Consider the following 20,058-nt stretch of genomic DNA (forward strand, 5'->3'; position numbering starts at 1 on the left):
ATTATTATTATTTTAGTTTTTTAATTTCGACCACTTTTTTTTGTCAATTACCGTTTCAACCTTATTTTGCTTGTTATTTATGTCATATCATGTCAACCCGCAAAAAATTCGTGTTGAAGATTTTAACAGGAATAAAAATTCATATCGTGTTTGTGTTGATTTAAATTTTGCTTTTTTAAAAAGTTGTTATCCAAACATCTAAAACTTCTCAAAATGACTTTTATTTTAAAAAAGGTAACTTTTTTAAGAATAAAAGCCCATCCAAACGGACACTAAGTCTAATTCTAACAATCAATTTTAGACATGTAAGTTCAAGCCTTCATGACCAAAGGCCTTGGTTCGTTTAGGTTTAGCACCCCTAATCATAATAAAGTTGTGTATTAAGTATTAACCATGTGCCTAATTAAATACAGTCAAACATGTAATATTTTTAAAAACGCAATTAATAAGTTTTGTTTTTTGCCGTTTTTAACCAATTGAACTAACCGGAATTAATCTGGATATAACATGAAGATAAAATTATAACTTGATCATCTAAAGAAATATTTGACATTAATGTGGTCATTTAAAAAATTTGACACCAGATAAATCTTTTAAATATTAAAAGTAATGTCAAACCAAACTGTCATTTTAGTCCCATATAAATCCATTCATTATTATATTATTAAATTTTTTTCCAATCATCATGACTATGGATGGGTTTAGCACGAAATATTTTGAAATTGGTCAATTTGTTTAATGTAGGCTAAATCATAAGTTTGATCTGGTTTATTTTTTAATTGATATGGTCTACTTAGTAAGTTAGTAGTATATTTAAGTCTATTACACCTTTTAGACTTATTAAGAGTTAGAATAATTTAGATGATATTATTTTATTAATTTGAATTATTTAAATAATTTTTTTTATTTGAAAAATAATATAATATAGATTAATTTATAAATTTATAGGTCATGCCTTTTAAAAGTATTTCTATTGCCTTTTTTTCAATATATTTTTTATTTTTAGGTTCAAACTTATTCTATTTTACTAAATATATTACGTAGGGCATATGTAAGTTTCTGATATGTTAAATTGCCTATTCAGATCTTGGATGGATAATTTCTAGTTATGTAAATGATTCTCTCCCATTTAAAATATTATGCGGAAGGATATACTTACCATCAAAAAAGTTTATAACCTTTACAATGAATTTAATCGTTGATTTCCGACAATCTAACGGTTATAATTTATTGGGAATAATAATTAATTAATAAATGCGACCCAATAATTTTCAATAAATAATAACAGTTAGATTGATGGAAATCAACGTTGATTAAGTTAGTTGTAAATGTTGTAAACTTTTTTAGTGGTAAATATATTGTGCTCTATAGTTTATTTACCAATAATTTATGCAATTTCACCAATCCATTAAGGGAGAGGTTATAATTACTACCTTTTATTGTTACTACTTGTTACTACTAAATCATAACCGCTGATTTCCGTCAATCTAACAGTTATAATGTATTGGGTCATACTTATTAATTAATTATTAATTTCTAATATATTATAACCGTTAGATTGACAGAAATCAACAGTTACGATTTAGTAGTAACAATAAAAGGTAGTAACTATAACCTTTCCCATTAATGTATTCAACATTTTCACCTCGTAAGCCTAACAAAACCAATTAATCAAATATCTCAACATACAAATTCCGTTGATATTTTGGAAGTTTGTCCTAAAAGTTGACATCCCAAAAGATACATTACCCTATACATAAATATATAGCCAAAGAAGAAGGATATTCTAACTATCAAAATTTTTTACTACCAACTTACTACTTATCTAATCACCATTAAATTAATATTTTCTCTCTCTTCAAAAACTTTTTAACATTCTCTCTCTTTGATCCAATGGTGATGTTATTTTCTCTCTCTTCAAAAACTTTTTAACATTCTCTCTCTTTGATCCAATGGTGATGTGACGGGTAGTAAATTAGTAGTGAGAATTTTTAGTAGTTAGAATATCCTCACTCTATAGCCAAAGCAAACATTTTTCCATATATTCGCTGAAAAGCTATATAGTAGGGATGTTCACGATCTGGATTGGATCGGTTTTGAAGCAAAAAGTATTTGATCCAATCTTTTTGGTTTCATCATTAAATCATCCATTCGGTTTGGATTTTTTAAAAAAATTTATCCAATCCAATCCAATTTTATTAGGTTTGGATTTGATCAATTTTTGGTTTTTTCGAAAACCTAAAATTTTCTTTTCGGTATTTCTTTAGATATTAATTCCTGGCATTATGTGACAGATTAGTGGGCAGCTAAAATCATTGCAAATAGTTGCAAGTTTGACGGCAGAAATAATGGGAACCTAGTTATGTCTTGAACTGAATCAAATATTAAATTTCATTCCGAGAAATGTGAGATTCAAAGGATAAAATTGTATTAATCTCTCTGTGCAGTGAATATGATAGAGCAGCCATTAAGTTCCCAGGAGTAGAGGCAGACATAAACTTCAACATTTTTGAGTGTTTTATGTACAACTACCATTGATGACCCATTATCAGACACATACAACAAATTGGGTTGCTCAATTTCTCCATTGGAAAAAAATTCAAATGATTATGAGATGATTGTGAAATACCTGGAAAAAACTCAAAGGATCATGAAGCTCAAATCATTTGAGGAACTTGCACAAAGGGTTCTTGCTAGCGATATGTTCACTATTGATTCCAAGTTATATGGTATTTAGAAATACAAATGGTAGTTTATTTAATTCTAATGAGTGAGCATTTTCTCATCAGGTCTGTGTTTTTGGCAATAGTTTGACAAAACTATTGTTTGTTCTGATGCTGCAGCAGAGACTGCAAGATATGGTTTTACTGCTGTGGACAGGCCAGAAGGGTTCTTGGTTTTGGCCATTACTTCTCTAGGAAATGAGATTACCAAGTTGAAAAGCCCACCTGAGGTAGGCACTCATGGTATCCTTTTTTGATTTTCACTCTCAGGAATGTTATTGATGTGGTTTTAACAATGATTGAATCAAGACACAAAATCTTTTGCAGGAAAAGAAGCTTGGAGTGAAGGAGCTAGGAAAGAAGAAAACAGATGAATCAGAGCATTTTGTTTGGAAAGATGACATAAAAATTCCTTCTGGTAGGGAGTGTATTGGATTAGGATTTTAAAAGATTTTTTTGAGATAAAAAACCCTACAGATCTTAAATGACATTTTAGAATTGGAGAGACTTTATAGACTTTTTTAAAAGACTTTTTTTACAATCAAGATTTCATAGGATTGGATTTTAAAGGATTTTAATAGAATTCATAAGATTTGAAATGACAATATGCATCTATAAGATTTTAAAAAACCATATGAATTTTTAACAAACATTCAAAATTACAAGAGTTAATACAAAAGGGAAAGGTTATACTTACAACCTATTTTTGTTTACAATATTTTACAACTATATCTTAACCGTTGATTTCTGTCAATCAACGGTTATCATTCATTGCAAATGAAATATTAATTAATAAGTTTGATTTGTAAAAATAATAACCATTGATTGACGAAAATCAACGGTTAAGATATGGTTGTAAAATGTTGTAAAAAAATAGGTTGTAAGTATAATCTTTCCCATAAAAAAATAACAAAGAAATACAATGAAATTAATAAAAAAAGTAAAACCAAATATAATTTTCTCAATCAGTAAAACATAATGGGGAAGGATATACTTACCACAAAAAAAGTTTACAACATTTACAACTAACTTAATCACCATTGATTTCCGTCAATCTAACGGTTATAATTTATTGGAAATTATTAGGTGGTATTTATTAATTTCCAATAAATTATAACTGTTACATTGAAGGAAATTAATGGTGATTATGTTAGTTGTAAAGGTGGTAAAAATTTTTGGTGGTAAGTATATTCTGCCCCAAACATGAATATAATTTTTAACAAACATTCAAAATTACTAAACAACAGCTTTTCACATAACTAATGGGTTGAAAATTATTTTCTTCATTTGGTATCAAAGCTATGCATATATGAGTATAAGACCCAATTTTTTTTAATTATAAAAAATAATTCTAAATTTGCATATAGAACCTAAAGTTCATGACAAAATTTCGTTTGGAATTTTTTGCAATTGATCTTGAAAACCTTGAGGTTTTAGGAATTTTCTAACCATATATCATATGCATATTTTCATTGAATATTAAGAAAATTTTGAATCTGAAATTTTGGGTTTAATTACAAGAAAGTTTAGAAAATTTCTCAAATTTTTTTCAATCGATACATTGAAACCTTAAATTGCTTTGGGGCTTTTGAGAAACAAGCTTTTAATTATCTATTGACACAAAAATTGTTTGAAATCGTTTCCTATAGTGAAGGAATTTCGTTCATGAATGTATTGTTACGAAATATAGGGTTCATATTATGAAAATTTCAATCTTTCTTTAAATTAATATTGTTTCATTGAAATAAAACGAAAATAATACGAAAGTTCCCCTATTATTTTTTCACTGTTTTATGTTATTTTTAATACAAAAAACACATTTTTGTGCCAAGAAAAATCGCGACCCATAACTTGAAAAATCACTTTTTAAACTTCCAAAATTTCTCAAAAAATGGCTCAAAAATATGTTATTTTTGAGATAGATTGTATTAAAATCTCGTTGGTTTGTTGTTTCTGGATTATTTTGTGATGAAAATCGCTCTAAAATATGCTCTCTTTTTTAGTTTTGACGAAGTTCTCATGGCAGAACCCAATTTCGAGCAGTCAATCTACAAGGAAGAAGAAAACACTGCAATAAAAGAATCTCAAGAAATCCTAGGGGTTGAGGTGAGATTGTGAGAGAGACATCTTTTTTATATTTTTCACTAAAAAGTCTCACGAAATCCACACCAATAGAAAATCCATTAAAATCGTCGGATTTTTGAATACTACGAGATTGTGATTCCATTGTTTAAAGTCCTGATTGAATACCAACGGATTTGGACGGATTCTAAAATAATCCTTTAAAATCCTAATTGAATACCACGTGACTTTTTTTCAATCCATTAAAATCCTAATCGAATACCAACGGATTTTTTTGTCCAAAAACAATCTATTAAAATCCTTTGAAATCTCAATCCAATACACCCCGTAGAATACACCCCGTAGAATAGTTGCCTCAGATGATCAAGATAGCCCCTTGAAATACAATGAGTATGCTATCTACCATCCTAAGCATGTATAACCCATCTTTGATAAGTATGAGCCAGTGTTTCAATCAAGAAAAACACATTTTTGCGTATAGCTGGATCCATGCACTTTTGTTCACAGGTACACATAAGCTACTTGGTGGGAGTGAAGTATGAAGACAAGGGTGTGGTGATGAACGCAACAGAGTGAAAGGGCCAAAAATTTTATGTGTTCTTGTTGTGGATAATTTTAAATTTTCTACTTTTTCTCGTTTACACAATTTTGAATCAACCTCAGGCATACTCTACTATGAATGCCTTTATGCCCCTCATTAAGAGAATATTATGTAAATTTTTGTTTTGTCTAATACAACTTCATATAATAGTAAATGAGTGTTAGAGTGTATTTATACTTTTACTTATTTAAAAAAATGTTAACCAAGTGCGAGCATGAATATGAACTATGATTAGTATGTTATACTGTTGCTTTTGGATAACTAGTATTTAGTAATTATTTTCAAGAAAATGTAAAGAGATTAACTAAATAATAAATTGGCTAACAAATCAAGTGATGGGGCCCAATTCTCAAATTATGGTATATAAATCTTTCAACTTAGATAATGACAGTCTAAAACTGTTACAACATATGACAAATAGTAGATATTTAAACCTGCCAAAATAACAAATAAATTGTGCAAGTTTATGCCCTCCAGGAAGTGATAAATATTGTGGGGGTTGACAGAAAGTCAAACATGTTGTGAAGGTTAGTAAACCTCCATAAATACAATATTTATGGGGGTCTAGAACCTTCAGAAAGTGCAACATTTGTGGAGATCTGAAATCTTCAGAAAATACTCTAACAAATTGTGGCGTTGCACAAAAAGATTCCAGAAAATGTGTTGTGGTACATGCAACACTAGGGGTTGTCGTTTGTGGGGGTCAAAGACTGCCATAATTTAGAAATATGACCCCACAAAATACCCGAATTTTTGTAGTGTAAACATTATTGAGGTGGCACCATCAAATCATCAACTTTGAGTGCACATGATGCAAGATAATATATCTTTATTTGTTAAATTAATACATTTAGTTGGGAGTGAGTTAATTTCATATTATTCTCTCTCAAAAGAATAAATTTTGTTATTATTAATTCTATTCTTTGTTTTCAAATTACAAGTTATTTCCTTTTTTATTTAAAAAATTATTTTTAATTATTTTTTTAATATATACTTTTTTTTTGAAAAAAACTACACCCAAAGTCAAACGATCATATTCAATCCACAAATAACATACCAACATATATTTATATAACATAATATTTTCTTAATATACAATAGTCATATCACTTATATGGTGATTTAATCATTAAATCTGTTATTCCATGGATAATAATTCAATAAATTTGCTTTGGAAAAGTTTTTTTTTTTTGGTAAAGCAAAAATATAGCTTTTGTCTAATAGTATTGCTTTATATAATAATTTCTCGTAGTATTAACCAAATTCTTGCATACAATCATTTTTGGTAACTATATTAATTTGGTTGTCATTATAAAGTTTCCTTATGATATTATATGCTGGATTGAGAATAAATATATTTTTGGTACATTAATTAAAAACCATTATTATAATCAGTGTTTTAAAACTTGAATCTAACCAGGAAGTGAGTAGTGTTATCACTTATCACTAGGTTGCTATCAATTGTTGGTCAAAATACACCTTATAATATATTTATTATATAATTTAATATAAATTTAATTAAACCGGTTGAACTAATGACCCAGTACTTTGATCAAGTCGATGACTGAACCAAGTTTTAAAACACTAATTATAATAATAAATTTTTATATCTAGCATATCTAATAAATCTCCACCTACCACAATCACATTAAGGTGCAAGTATTTGCTTATGTCTTTTTATGTGCATATCTGCAATTTCAAATTTGGAGATTTTTATTTCCTAATTTGTATTTTTTTCAATTTTCATCTTTATTCTAATAAATAACTTACCTAAAGTATGACACAAAATTAAATGAATTTGTCATTAAATTTCCTTTGTGTTTTCTCATAGTGACATTCATGCTATATAAATAACCTTAAGCGAATAACAATATCAACAAAAACACTCTATTGCCCTATTTAACTTCATCTAAAACCTATAACAGGTGAAAGCAATAAGCTTGTCTTCATTTCTCCTCTACTTTATTCAACAAAATATGGTATCTTTGAGCAAGTAGAAGAAATGTTATATCCTCTCTTTATGTATTACTAATATATGATATTATATAGTCTATCCTTTTGTTTATCATATTTTATAATCGTTTATTCTTTTGTGTATCCATTATAGGTTGAATCTTGTTATATATTTAGGGAGAAGATAATTTGATACTTTGACATCTCATTTGAGAATCATTGATCTTGTTTTGAACTAATAACTCTGATTTATAAGTATGCGACACTGTTTATCTGCTTTGATAGGATAATCTGATATTCTTTTTTTTTCAGATTTTAAAAAGGAATAAACATGGCTTTCCCTTGTTCTGCATCCCTTTCCAAGAAGGTTCTCTTCATAATGGGTTCAACTGGCACCGGAAAAACCAAACTTTCCATCAACTTGGGCATGCAATTTCCCTCTGAAATTATCAACTCTGACAAAATCCAAGTATACAAGGGTCTTGACATTGTAGTGAACAAGATACCAAAATCTGAACGTTGTGGCATTCCCCATCACTTGTTAGATGTCATTGAAAATCTTGATTATGACTTCACTGTTGATGACTTTTGCAAGCAGGCAATTGCTGCTATTGATCTCATTCATGAAAATGGGCACTTGCCCATAATTGTTGGAGGCTCCAATAACTATTTAGAAGCACTAGTGGAGGACCCCAACAATGCATTTCGTTCCAAATATGAATGTTGCTTCATTTGGCTTCATGTGTCTTTGCCTGTGTTATTTCAATACTTAGACAAAAGGGTTGATGAAATGGTGGATGCAGGGCTTGTGGATGAGATTCGAAGAGCTTTTGTCCCTGGAGCAGATTACTCTAATGGGATTAGAAGAGCCATTGGAATTCCTGAGTTTGAACAATATATTCTGGTGGAGAAAGAAACAAATGATGAGGCTTATAGACAAAAGATATTTCACGATGCAATTAAGAAAACTAAAGAAAATACTCGTGTGTTGGCTGAAGTTCAACTTGGGAAGATCCAAAGGCTAAATGATGAGCTTGGATGGGGAATGAACATGATTGATTCTACTGAAGTGTTTGAGGCTATTTTAAAAGGAGAAAATTATAAGGATTTGTACCAAGAGATTGTATCTGATCCAAGCATGGATATAGTGAAAAGGTTTCTAGAGGAGACAACAGAAGACCTTACAAGTTACCAAAATGGTGAAGAAGCAGAAAATTGTGCTTAAATGGGCTAGTTTGTTCTTGAAAGTATGATGACTATTTGAATAAAAGAATATAGAATAATTATTATAGCGAGTTTTGTTTTTTATTTGGGTTTAGTGCGTGTACTTTAAAATGATATAAGTTGTGTCATTTTAGTTTTTTATACTATATATGTATTACGAATAGTACATAATTATAATATGAAAAGTTATTTTTTTTCACTTTCCAAGTCAGCTGAAGTGACAAACGAGAGAGAAAAAAAAACTTTTCATATTATAACTATGTATTATCCATAATATATAGTGTTAAAAATTAAAAGGACACAACTTATGTCCTTTAATAGGACAAACCTTTTTCCTTTTTATTTTTCCCTAAAATAAAAGTTTTCTTTTGAGTGTTGCAAAATAATTATGTATGAATTTTCATATGCATATGAAATGTATGTCTCTTTGTTTTTTCATGACCTTTAATGTTCCATATAACAACTACATAACTCAACTTAGACATCGATTCAAATTATCGCAGTGTGAGATGTTGTCAGTTATATTGTGCTTGAGGAATGATAACAGTGTTTGTATGATCATATTATCTTTCTTCTTTTTTTTGGAAATATTTCAATCGGTTCATCATTATGTGATTAGTCTCATTAGGGACGGGTCCCAGGATTAAGGCTTTAAACTCCTCCCAAAGACAGTACTGGGGAGAATCATATCTATCCTTCAAACTTTCTCAAACGGATAAATATTGAGTATACAGACTCTCTTTCAAATGATGACGAATAAACATTAATGCATTTGTTTTATCATTTTCATCTAATGTTCCAATTTTTGTTATTGCATTAGCTAGACATTGCCCTTAAATATGCATTTTCATGTCATCAGGACAAATAATTATTTCCACAAATATTTCACAACACTCTCTCTTAATGACTACACAATATGAACATGTTTTGTCAAATATATGACTTTTTATTTTCTCATGACCTTTGTTGTATAATATAACCATCACATTAATAGCGTGTTATTAACTTATATATGTTTAGAGTCCTATGCAAGGATATAGAGCTTCTATGGAAAACGGTTGTCGTTAATGAATTTAGAATTTAGTGATATTCCCATACTTTTCCAAGAATTTTTAATTTGATTTTTTTTTTCTACACTTTCATTTCTTTCTCTCATATTGCCAATTAATTCTATAACATTGAGAACATTTTCTTTGAATAATAATGAATGAATGTGTTTATGTATAAACAAAAAAATGACTAATTCTTGGCATTTGTATTCTGATTTGCTTGTTCATATAGTATTAGTGGCTAAGGTGTTAAATTCTTAATTCTTAGAATCTAATGTGTTAAATTCTTGATTGAACATGTTCCTTTTAATCCCTTGAACTGTGTTAATACCTTTATTGGCATATTGGGAGCATATCTTTAATATTACAAAAGTAGATACTCTTTTACTTAAAAATAGGAAAAAGAGGGATTTAAGTGATAATAATTATAAATGAGTGGTAGAATAAATATAATTGGATGAGTTATTATTTATCAACTTTAAAAAATTGTAAATTGAATCTTTAATATTATGAGAGTAGTAAAGATATTTTTGCATTAGAGGATTAAATTAATGATGAAGGATAGATATTTTTTACTATAATTTTCAAGGGCAACCATTATCCAAACTTGTTGTTAATAGTATGCGCTTGTGGGGTTTCAAATTATTTCATATATATGTAGTTTCAAATTATTTCATATATGTAGTTTCATTTGTCATAACTCATAAGCATCTTGTAAGAGATTTAGATGCCCTCATTCCTTGGATCAGCCAACGCTAATGCTAATAAGTCTTCTCTTTAACCTAGGCGTGAAACTGAATATTAGTTTGCTACTTTGAAAATATAGAAGAAAATGACCATTAAATTTTAAATTAAGCTGCAAGATCATCAACAACATGTGTCAATTTATGTCTTGACAAAGAAGTGATACCAACTATTGTCACATAATTCCCATTTATAATTCATTGTTTTACAAAGAGATTACTCTCTTCCAAATCTATCATCTCAAGTTCTAAAACCTACTTACAGATAGAGAGAAAAAAACTCTAATTTTGAGTCAGAATTTGTAATTTTTCTTCTCTGATTGTAATTTTTTTTTTTTTTTTGGTTTTTTGGTAAAGATTGTAAGTTTTTAATAATAGTTAAATCCTATAAACAATTTAAAATAGCTCTAATTTCTCTAATTGGTATCTCATACTACAAATAGAGGCTAATAAAATTGTAGTAATGATACGCAACTATTAATAACACATAAATTTTGAATAATAGTCAAATCCTTTAAAGATTTTAAAATAGTTTAAACTGTTAATACATTCTAAATATATCTATTCAATTATTATTATTATTATTATTTACAAAATTGTATATATTTATGTAAATTCATACTTCTATACGTTAGATTTCATGATTGACTTCTTTTCTTGGGACAATGACCATATTGCCACTTTTTAGGCAAAATTTTACCTGATTGCCACTTCTGAAATTTTTTTTGCCAAAATGCCACGCCTGAATCCCGCTGGTCTGACAAGCGGGAATGGACTGGACACGTGTCAGCGTCTGAATGGTCAACCATTCTCGCTGGGCTGCCCAGCTAGAATGACAGAATGCTGACACGTGGCAAAAGCACAGGCATTCTCTGGATGTCTGTACTTTTGCCACGTGTCAGCATTCTGTCATTCTAGCTGGGCAGCCCAGCGAGAATGGTTGACCATTCAGACGCTGACACATGTCCAGTCCATTCCCGCTTGTCAGACCAGCGGGATTCAGGGGTGGCATTTTGGCAAAAAAAAATCAGAAGTGGCAATCAAGTAAATTTTTATTAAAAGAGTGGCAATATGGTCAATGTCCCTCTTTTCTTTTACCATAAATGATACTCTTTGATAGAATCCAACATGAATTGTAAGAGAATCACCTCTCTATCTACTAATCGATAATAACATCAACTAATTTAGATAAAACTCCAAATAAAAGATTTCTAATCATTTAATATTTTTCTTTCTTTTATAATTAGTCTCTCTTTTCCTCGTCTCTTGTTTGGTTTTTTAACTTTCTTTTGAACTAAAAGTAAAAAACAGCAAATACCTTTCTTTTTAAAAGAGAAAAGAAACTGTAAGTCTGTAACCTAGTTTAAATTCGACTAAAAGAAAGAAACAAATTATGTAATGAAGAAGCATCGCAAATATATTAACTCTATTCATTAACCAATTTTAAAACTTGGCTTGGTCATCGACTCAGTCGAGGTACTGGGTTATAGTTCAACCAGTTTAATTAAATTTATATTAAATTATATAATAAATATATTACAAGTTGCATTTTGACCAACAATTGAGGGTAGCCTAGCGATAAGCGGTAGAACTACTCATTCCTATAGGCTGGGTTTGATTTCCAGCCTATGGTGCATTTTGTCAATTTTTTTTCTAAATTTATATTAAATTATACAATAAATATATTATAAGGGTAATTTTGACCAACAATTTGGGGGTAGCCTAGTGGTACATTTTGTCCATTTTTTGAAAAATCCATTTGACCTGCGAGTCACTGAGACTCGACCGAGTCAGCCGGTCAAAGACTAGTTCAACTGCATGACTGATCCAATAGCCAGTTCGCATCGGTGCCCTCATAGAGTTACCAAAACCCGAGTTGAGTTGACCCAGTCGATCCGATCAGGGTTTTAAAACACCATCATTAACTATTCAATATTTAGCAAACCTAACATGTTTTTGCAATGTCACATTTGTGTTGAGTGTCATTCTATATAAGCCTAATGCTACCATTCCATTATAATGTTATATACGCATAATGCAATGGAGTCCACACTTAATGGTGAATTGAGGAAGGCGCTAGGGAGACCGTGTTGGGTTTTCTCTTTCACTAAAGTTCAGTTGGGTCTAGAGTGTAAGAAGAGCCCAAGAAACTTAGAGCTCATTCATCTTTAGGCCAAGGTTTCTTGGAACCCATACATATTCTACATTTATAGTCACCAGCCTCTCAAGAGTCTTCACTTTGTGGTAGCAGAGGCTGAGGTAAGGTCATCTTTCTGAAAGTGAGAGAGTGCTCACACACTGTCCTCTTTCCCTTGAGAGATAGATAGTTTGGAAGGTCTGCCTCAAACCAGCTACAAGGAGATTGTTCATGCTATGACGTAGACGAGATCAGTTCGTGAATGGATTTTACACATAAGGAGGTTGCTCATAGATCTGTGCTTAAAGAGGTATGCTTGTGTGTTAGTGAGATGATGATGATTAAGTAAGAATACCAATGTACTAGGTCTTAAATAGTTTCCATGTAATTCCAATAGTTCCTACAATTGGTATCAGAGCCTTGGTTGTACATTGGTATGTGAATCTAGTTTCACTATTCATGTAATTAGTTTGCTTCATGAAATATGGCACCTAGGATTCTATATTTGTTAGTCATATGAATTGTATGTGTATCCTTTATAATTCTTTACATAAAAATTGATGCTTTCATTTGGTTAATGGCTTTAATCTGTTGTAGAGATTTGATTGTATTTTCTTAGGTTGTAACAAGGAGGCTAATCCCTTATGATTAGATTTCCTCCTTGATTTTTTATTCTAATTTTTGTATATTTTACACAAAAAATTGTAACAAAAGAATATCAAGAAAATGAAAAAAGAAGGATGTTTGTCAATGTTTGGACGTGTTCGTGACTTTTCGGTAGCCGATTGAGAAACTAACCACATGGCGTGAAAGGGGATAAAAGCACGAGATACACGATGGATGAAACGACTAGAAAGGACACCAGACGCATGGCTGCGCGTGGGCCTCACTCGCCGGTACAAATCTGGCGCGTGTAGGCGCGTGGATAACTAGTTTCTTGTGGTTCCAGCGGCATCGTGTTCGTCTCTTCATGGTGGTCCTTCCTCTAGAGTTTCGTGTTGAGATGAGTTTGAGTGACGACACAGTAGACGTGACAGCTAGAGTTTTCAAGAAATAGGTTAGGGTTTCTCGCCAAAGTTTGGTATTTGGTCCCATGTTACCATAAATGGCTTGAACTACATCCCTATGGACCAAAAGAAAGGACAAGAAGGACTGAAGAGTTTTTTTTATCTTATTTGTAATTTTATTTTTATTCTTCTCTAGAGAACCATGGATTACAATATAGTTTATAATTGCTTTGTTTTTATGACTGATTGAATTATATGATTGATAACATGCTTAATGTTATAACATGCCATAAAGAATAGATGGTGCCATATTGTTGGATAACTTGTTAATTACTTAAGCATGATGACTTTTATGTTTATACAACTAAATTAATAGTCATTAGGGTAATTAATTCATATTTCAAAATTTAAATGTAATGGTTATTACATTTGATAGGCTGGATTAATGGCCATTATAACATTAATTCTAATTTTCAAAATATGTGTATAACGAATTTAATAATTTAATGATCGTTATCGTAATTATTTTGGTTTCAAATTATCCTCATAAATGACAATTATTATGATTCCTATAATCTAGATTAATAATTAAGTAAATTTATAGGATAATTTAAATCTAGATAAGTGATTTAAAATTTCCTAAGAGAACTGTTTATTTTGCGAGTAAATTATGGGTATGCTAAAATGGTCATGTGTAAAGCATATGTTGTTTATCATGATTGGATTTTAAGGCCTTAATGATTTCAAAAATTTAGTAAAGTAATGTACGACACATCGCCAGCAATGATTGGATGCTAAGGATAATTTTTGAAATTAAAAAATGGTTTCTCTCAATTGAACAATTCTAGGAAATTAAAAAACTGCTTATGTTGAATGGGAGGAGATTTAAAATAAGAAACTAATTTAACCTCTAGGCGCACTATAGAAGCATTAATAAAATAATCATCCGATGACCCACCGAATAAGCATGATTGAATTTTATTAGATTGGACTTATATAATTATAAGAGGAGATTTAAAATACGAAATTAATCTAGCCTCCAGCACATTGTGGGCCTATCAATAAAATAGTCATGTGAAGCTCCACCAGATATGCATGATTGGATTTAACTGGACTTTAATAATTTCTAAATTTTAATAAAATATTGTACGACCCATCGCTCGACAATACTAAGTTATTAAAGATAATTTTGAAATCAAACAATGAATTTTACAACAAAGCTTATGAAAATTCTCAATAAAAATATTGAATGGGAGAAGGTTATAAATTAAGTAATTAATTTTAAAATCTGCAGGCTCCATTATGGGTCCATTAATAAAATGGTCATGTCATGCCCAGACAAATAAGCATGATCGGATTTATTTAATTGGACCTAGGGGTGTTAACGGGTTGAGCCGAGCCGAGCTTTGGTCTTAAAAGGCTAAGCCTGTGTTTAAATGTGTCATCCTGATCAAGCTTGTTACCTGTTATAAATATAATTATCAGCCTGTGGCCTGACTTATTTACAAAACATAAAAAGCCTTGTTTAGCCTTTTAGCCTGTTTATAAAAAATAAGACAACAAAAATTTATCCAAACAGAATATACAATCAACAAAACTAGTAATTTCATGAATATTCATAAATTCAATTTATATCCAAACAACATAATATAGAACAAAATCGTTCAAAAAGTCTGTTTAACCAATAAAATGAGGTGAAATGGATTGAGGAGAAAGATAGGGCTATTACAAGTAGTATAAAAAAATATAAAATATAAATATAAAATAATATGTTAGGCCGAACTTTTAAATTGGAGTCCGAGGCCTTTTTATTAAACGAGATTTTATACAAGTCTAAGTCTAGTGCCAACAACCAATTTTAGACATATAAGCTAAGGCCTTCACGAGCCGAGCCAAAGGTCCCTGAAAGGCCCCTGGTTTGTTTAACACCCCTAAATTTGGACCTTAATAATTTCAAAATTTTAGTAATATATTGTACGACCTAACGTTGGCAATAATAGGATACTAAGGATAATTTTGAATTAAATAATGGTTAATTACATTTAACTTTGGTAAAGTTATTAACCCTCCAAACGAGGCTCTGGTAATGACACCGAAGATCCAAATAACAATTTTAGATTTTACAAGTGACTTGCCCGACGTAAGCCTTGTAAAGAAAACTAAAGGGTTGTTAAACAAAAGTAGTTAAGAAAATCTATTTGCACCTAATTTGTTTATTGCATTATTTGTTTGTAATTGTGTGTCTTGTTTATTTTTCATAAAATATTTTCTTTCAATCCTTTAGCAATTATTTTGAGTCAAAAACCTCTAGATGGTACCAACTATGAAGAGTAGAAAACATACCTAGATGTTATTCTTAAACAAGAGAAGCTGAATTTTGTCCTTACGATACCAAAGTCATGACCACCTGTAGAGGGCCGCATCTAAGGAAACTAAGACGCAATACTCAAATTAGGAAATGGCAGATATGGTAGTTTGCTACTATGTTATTGTCAGTCTTTCCAAACACTTGTAAAAGAAAATGTACATGGTTAATAGTGGAGTAGAGATGCTTGAGACTCTTAATGACATGTTTACTGCATCTAGCAACTCTGCTAGACAAAATGCAGTCAATGTAGGTTTTGCAAAGAGTCTTGTTAAATCTAAGGGGAAACTGAAGGGTTGTAACAAAAATAAAATGACTTGTTTATCAGTTGTCAAATCAAATGTTATGAAGAAACCATAAGGCAAGTGCTTCAAGTGCGAACTGAAGGGACACAAAAAGAAAAATTACCCAAAGATGTTGAAAAGAACCAGACATGGGTAAGTTAAGGCTTGGTTAGTGGATGAATCAATGATTCAAGAACCACTGATTATGTTTGCTACTATTTGTAGTAGTTCAAACATCGCATGCCTATCAATTGTGGACAAAGAAATTTTAAGCTTGAAAATGGGGAACTTGTTTCTGCATTAGCAGTATGATAAGTTATTTAAAAGACTTTGGTTTTGGGTGATTGTTTATTTGTTCTAGATTTCAAGAGGAATTCAATTATTGTTAGTTGTTTGGTTAAAACATGGTTTGACAATGCAATTGATTCCTCAGTTACATTTTGAAGTTCATCTTCATCTTGTTAGTTTTGATACATTGTTTAAATTGTCTTTATTACCTATGTCATATATCCTATTGAATTGATTATGTTGAATTAAAAGGATGATGAACAAGAATATTCACCAAGGAAATAAAAGTTTCAAATGAAACATATCTTTGACCTTTATGATTGAGTCAGATTACCTTAAATAGGAAATATGATTTAGTTAAAAGAAGGACTGAAAGTTCCATACTCTTTGAGCTAAAAGCTACATATAAGTCTTATTTCTAAGGTAAAATGGCTAAGCCATCTTACAAGGTCAAAGGGATTTACACAACTATTCAACTAGAATTTGTACATACTGATGTATGTGGACCAATTAACGTTTTAGCCAGAAGAGGTTATGAGTACTTCATTATATGAATGGTTACTTTGGATTTGCACAGATGAACATAGTGCGCTATAAGTCTTAAACATTTGAAAAATTCCAAGAGTTTTAAGTCTAAGGCAGAAAAACATCTAGGTGTTCAAATCATAACATTTTGGTCTGACTGAAGTGTTGGATACCTGTCTGATCAGTTCAGGTCTTACATGATTTAAGAGGGGATAATTTTCACAACTATCAACTCTAGGAACGTGTTAGTTGAACGAAGTTGCAGTATGCAGAAATCAAATATTTATAGACTTGGTGAAATGCATGTTCAATTAGTAATCCTTGCTAATGTTGTTTTGGGAGATGCCTAGAAGAAGGCAATATACCTTTTTAACTTGATTCCATTCAAGTCTATTATAGAGACACCTAAAGAATTATGAAAAGGGTGCAAGCCCCGTTCAAACCATATTCAAATTTAGGATGCTCCGACACACGTTCTACAACAGTGGTCAAATAAAATGGAATCTTGTACAGAAGTGTGCATATCTTTTGGCTACCCTAAGAGAATTGGGGATGAGATCTTATTTAGTTCAAAGGATAAGATGATCTAAAAGAACACTCATGTGATTTTATTAGAGGAGGACTAGATGAGAAACTATAAGCCCTTGAGTAAAGTTATTCTTGATGAGACTTATCTCAGATCAAGAATTTTCAAGATCTCTAGAAACTTCATCCTCTGTTCCCTTGATTGTTCAAAGAGGAAAAATATATACCTCTAGGAGATATACCTCTAACTGAATAAATACGGGAACCATAATTGGAAATTCAACATGATAATATATAAGTGGAACTAGTAGAAATATTAGTATCACATGTGGAAGAACAATATCAAGGAGTTGTTAACACATAATACATGGATTCTCAAGAAATTGAAGATCCAAGATCTGACCCAATCTTGGATATACATGTAAATACACAAGGTCTAGTGCAGTATATTCATAGTGGGAGAGAGCCTTGTTAACTCTCAAGTTACCTCTTGTTGAGTGACATTGATCCCACAAGTTACAATAATGCACTAGAAGATGTTGTTGATCAAGTGCTGCTCAAAGCTATGAACCATAAGCTGGAATACATATATTTCAACTATGTTCGATCTCTAGTAAAGGCACCAAGAGGGATAAGACCCACTAGGTGTATGTGGACCTCCAAGGCAAATGAGAGAATGGACAAGAAGGTGAAAACCTTCAAAGCTAGCTTTGAGGCAATTTTTGCCAGACGCCATGCTTGAGTCTATCCAGATTCTCTTAGTTACTGCTACAAGTCTCAATTATGAGATTTTATTTTGGGAGTTGGATGTTAGGATATCTACATGCAACAACCAAAAAGGGTTTATAGCTAATGGGTAGGAACACTGTGTATGCAAGTTGTGAAGGTCCAATTTATAGACTTAAGCAAGCATCCAGGTCATGAAACATCAATTTTTATCAGGTTATCAAAATTTTGATTTTAAGAAAACCTTGATGAATCGTGTGCATTTGTATGTAAAGGATCCAAGGAGAGGCAATATCTTTTATGGTACTTTATATAGATGATATGTTCCTTATTGGAAACACTGTGGAGGTATTATCAAGCCTAAAGAGTTGGCTAGGTAACTGTTTTGGTATTAAAGTACTGGAGAAGCCAATTATATCCTTGGTATAAAACTTTTATGAGACCGGAAGAATAAGTTGTTGGCATCACCTTAGGCTACTTACATTGACAAAACTCTTGTCAAAATTCTACTTAAGAATTCTAAGAGGGGAATTATGTCTCTCAGATGTGAAATTCATCTTCATAAGGAGTAACCTCTAAAGACTCATAAGAAAGAAGAATGCATGAGTAGGATACCTTATACTTTGGCAATAGGTAGTCTCATGTATACTATGTTGGGCGTTAAATCAGACATCTGCCACATAGTGGGAGTAGTGTGATAGTAATATTCTGATTCTAGAGGAACACTAGATTATTGTTAAGCATGTACTCAAGTATCTTTGGAGAACGAGAGATTATATACTGGTATATTTTAGTGAGAGTTTTAAAAAGTTGAATTTTCACAGATTTAGTTTTTTAAGTGGATATTGACTCAAGAAAATCGACCTCGAGCTATGAGTTTTTCACTAAACTAAGATAGCATTAGAGGTAGATTTTGCAGACACAGTTATTAAGAGTTTGTCTGAACTTGTATTCAAGAGGCATGTTACTTCTTCGGGTCTGAAGAGGATCCCAGACTTGCATTAAGCGAGTGGGAAATATTAGTTCATTGTGCTCTTAGAGTAAGACAATAAATAATGTAATCATTTTTTGAATTTTACAAATGAGGTATTATTCATTGTTTAGTGCACACAATTTACAAACATTAAGGTCTAAATCAATTGTGGAGTATATAATCATTTGGATACGATCATAGAGGATATGATAATAGGTTTTCACGATTGATGAATTGGTTTACAACTGTTAAATAAAGTTGGGTGCTTCATTTAGGCTGCAATATTTTATGAAATGGTTTTGTCCGAATCATTGTAAAATATTGGTGTGAATTAACATTCATATTGAATGGATCAAGGAGAGATTTGATTAAGATTATTTTTTCTGTCATAAGGTATCAAATCTCCAGTTTACTATAGTTATGTAATTGCTCTTAATCCTGAACTTATTATAAATAGGTAATTGAATACTTTTCATTCTTTGATTTACCAATAGGTGGGGTTTGATCTTTTGATAGCCAATAACTCGGTATTTTGGGAGTGAGATTATTTACTTATCAATATTTATAAGATAAACAACATAGAGTTTGTAGGATATATCCCCTTGATATGTTTCAGTACTTGGATATTGAAAACATTGGCCAGTGCATGTAATCCATTAGAGAAACTATCACAGTCAATGGAATAAATAATTGATTGAGTAACATAAATCTTATCAGTCAATTATTGACATTCTACAAAGGGGCGATGCATATTCATGCTATATGTGTTATTAATCTTAGAGTTCAAGCTCGGGCTTTTAGTGGAATAACACCGAATTAGATAATCATTTGTTGATTATCAGGAGCCTTGATT

The 20,058-nt window shown here is 30.9% G+C and overlaps 1 protein-coding gene across 1 annotated transcript; it reads left to right on the forward strand.

The window, feature by feature from the left end:
* The first annotated feature begins 7,690 nt into the window (after positions 1–7,690).
* LOC133311933 (adenylate isopentenyltransferase 5, chloroplastic-like) lies at positions 7,691–8,584 on the forward strand. Its single transcript, XM_061513067.1, has one exon. It carries the CDS (start codon positions 7,691–7,693, stop codon positions 8,582–8,584), a length of 894 nt encoding a protein of 297 aa, XP_061369051.1.
* The last annotated feature ends 11,474 nt before the right edge of the window (positions 8,585–20,058 follow it).

The sequence above is a fragment of the Gastrolobium bilobum genome, unplaced genomic scaffold (assembly GCF_033153095.1).
Source record: "Gastrolobium bilobum isolate Gb01-03AN ecotype WA unplaced genomic scaffold, APGP_CSIRO_Gbil_v1 utg28261, whole genome shotgun sequence".
In the NCBI taxonomy this organism is placed as follows: Eukaryota; Viridiplantae; Streptophyta; class Magnoliopsida; order Fabales; family Fabaceae; genus Gastrolobium; species Gastrolobium bilobum.

What these genes read in the sequence shown, in the direction of transcription:
- LOC133311933 (XM_061513067.1), top strand. Translation starts at nt 7,691, where the DNA reads ATGGCTTTCCCTTGTTCTGCATCCCTTTCCAAGAAGGTTCTCTTCATA.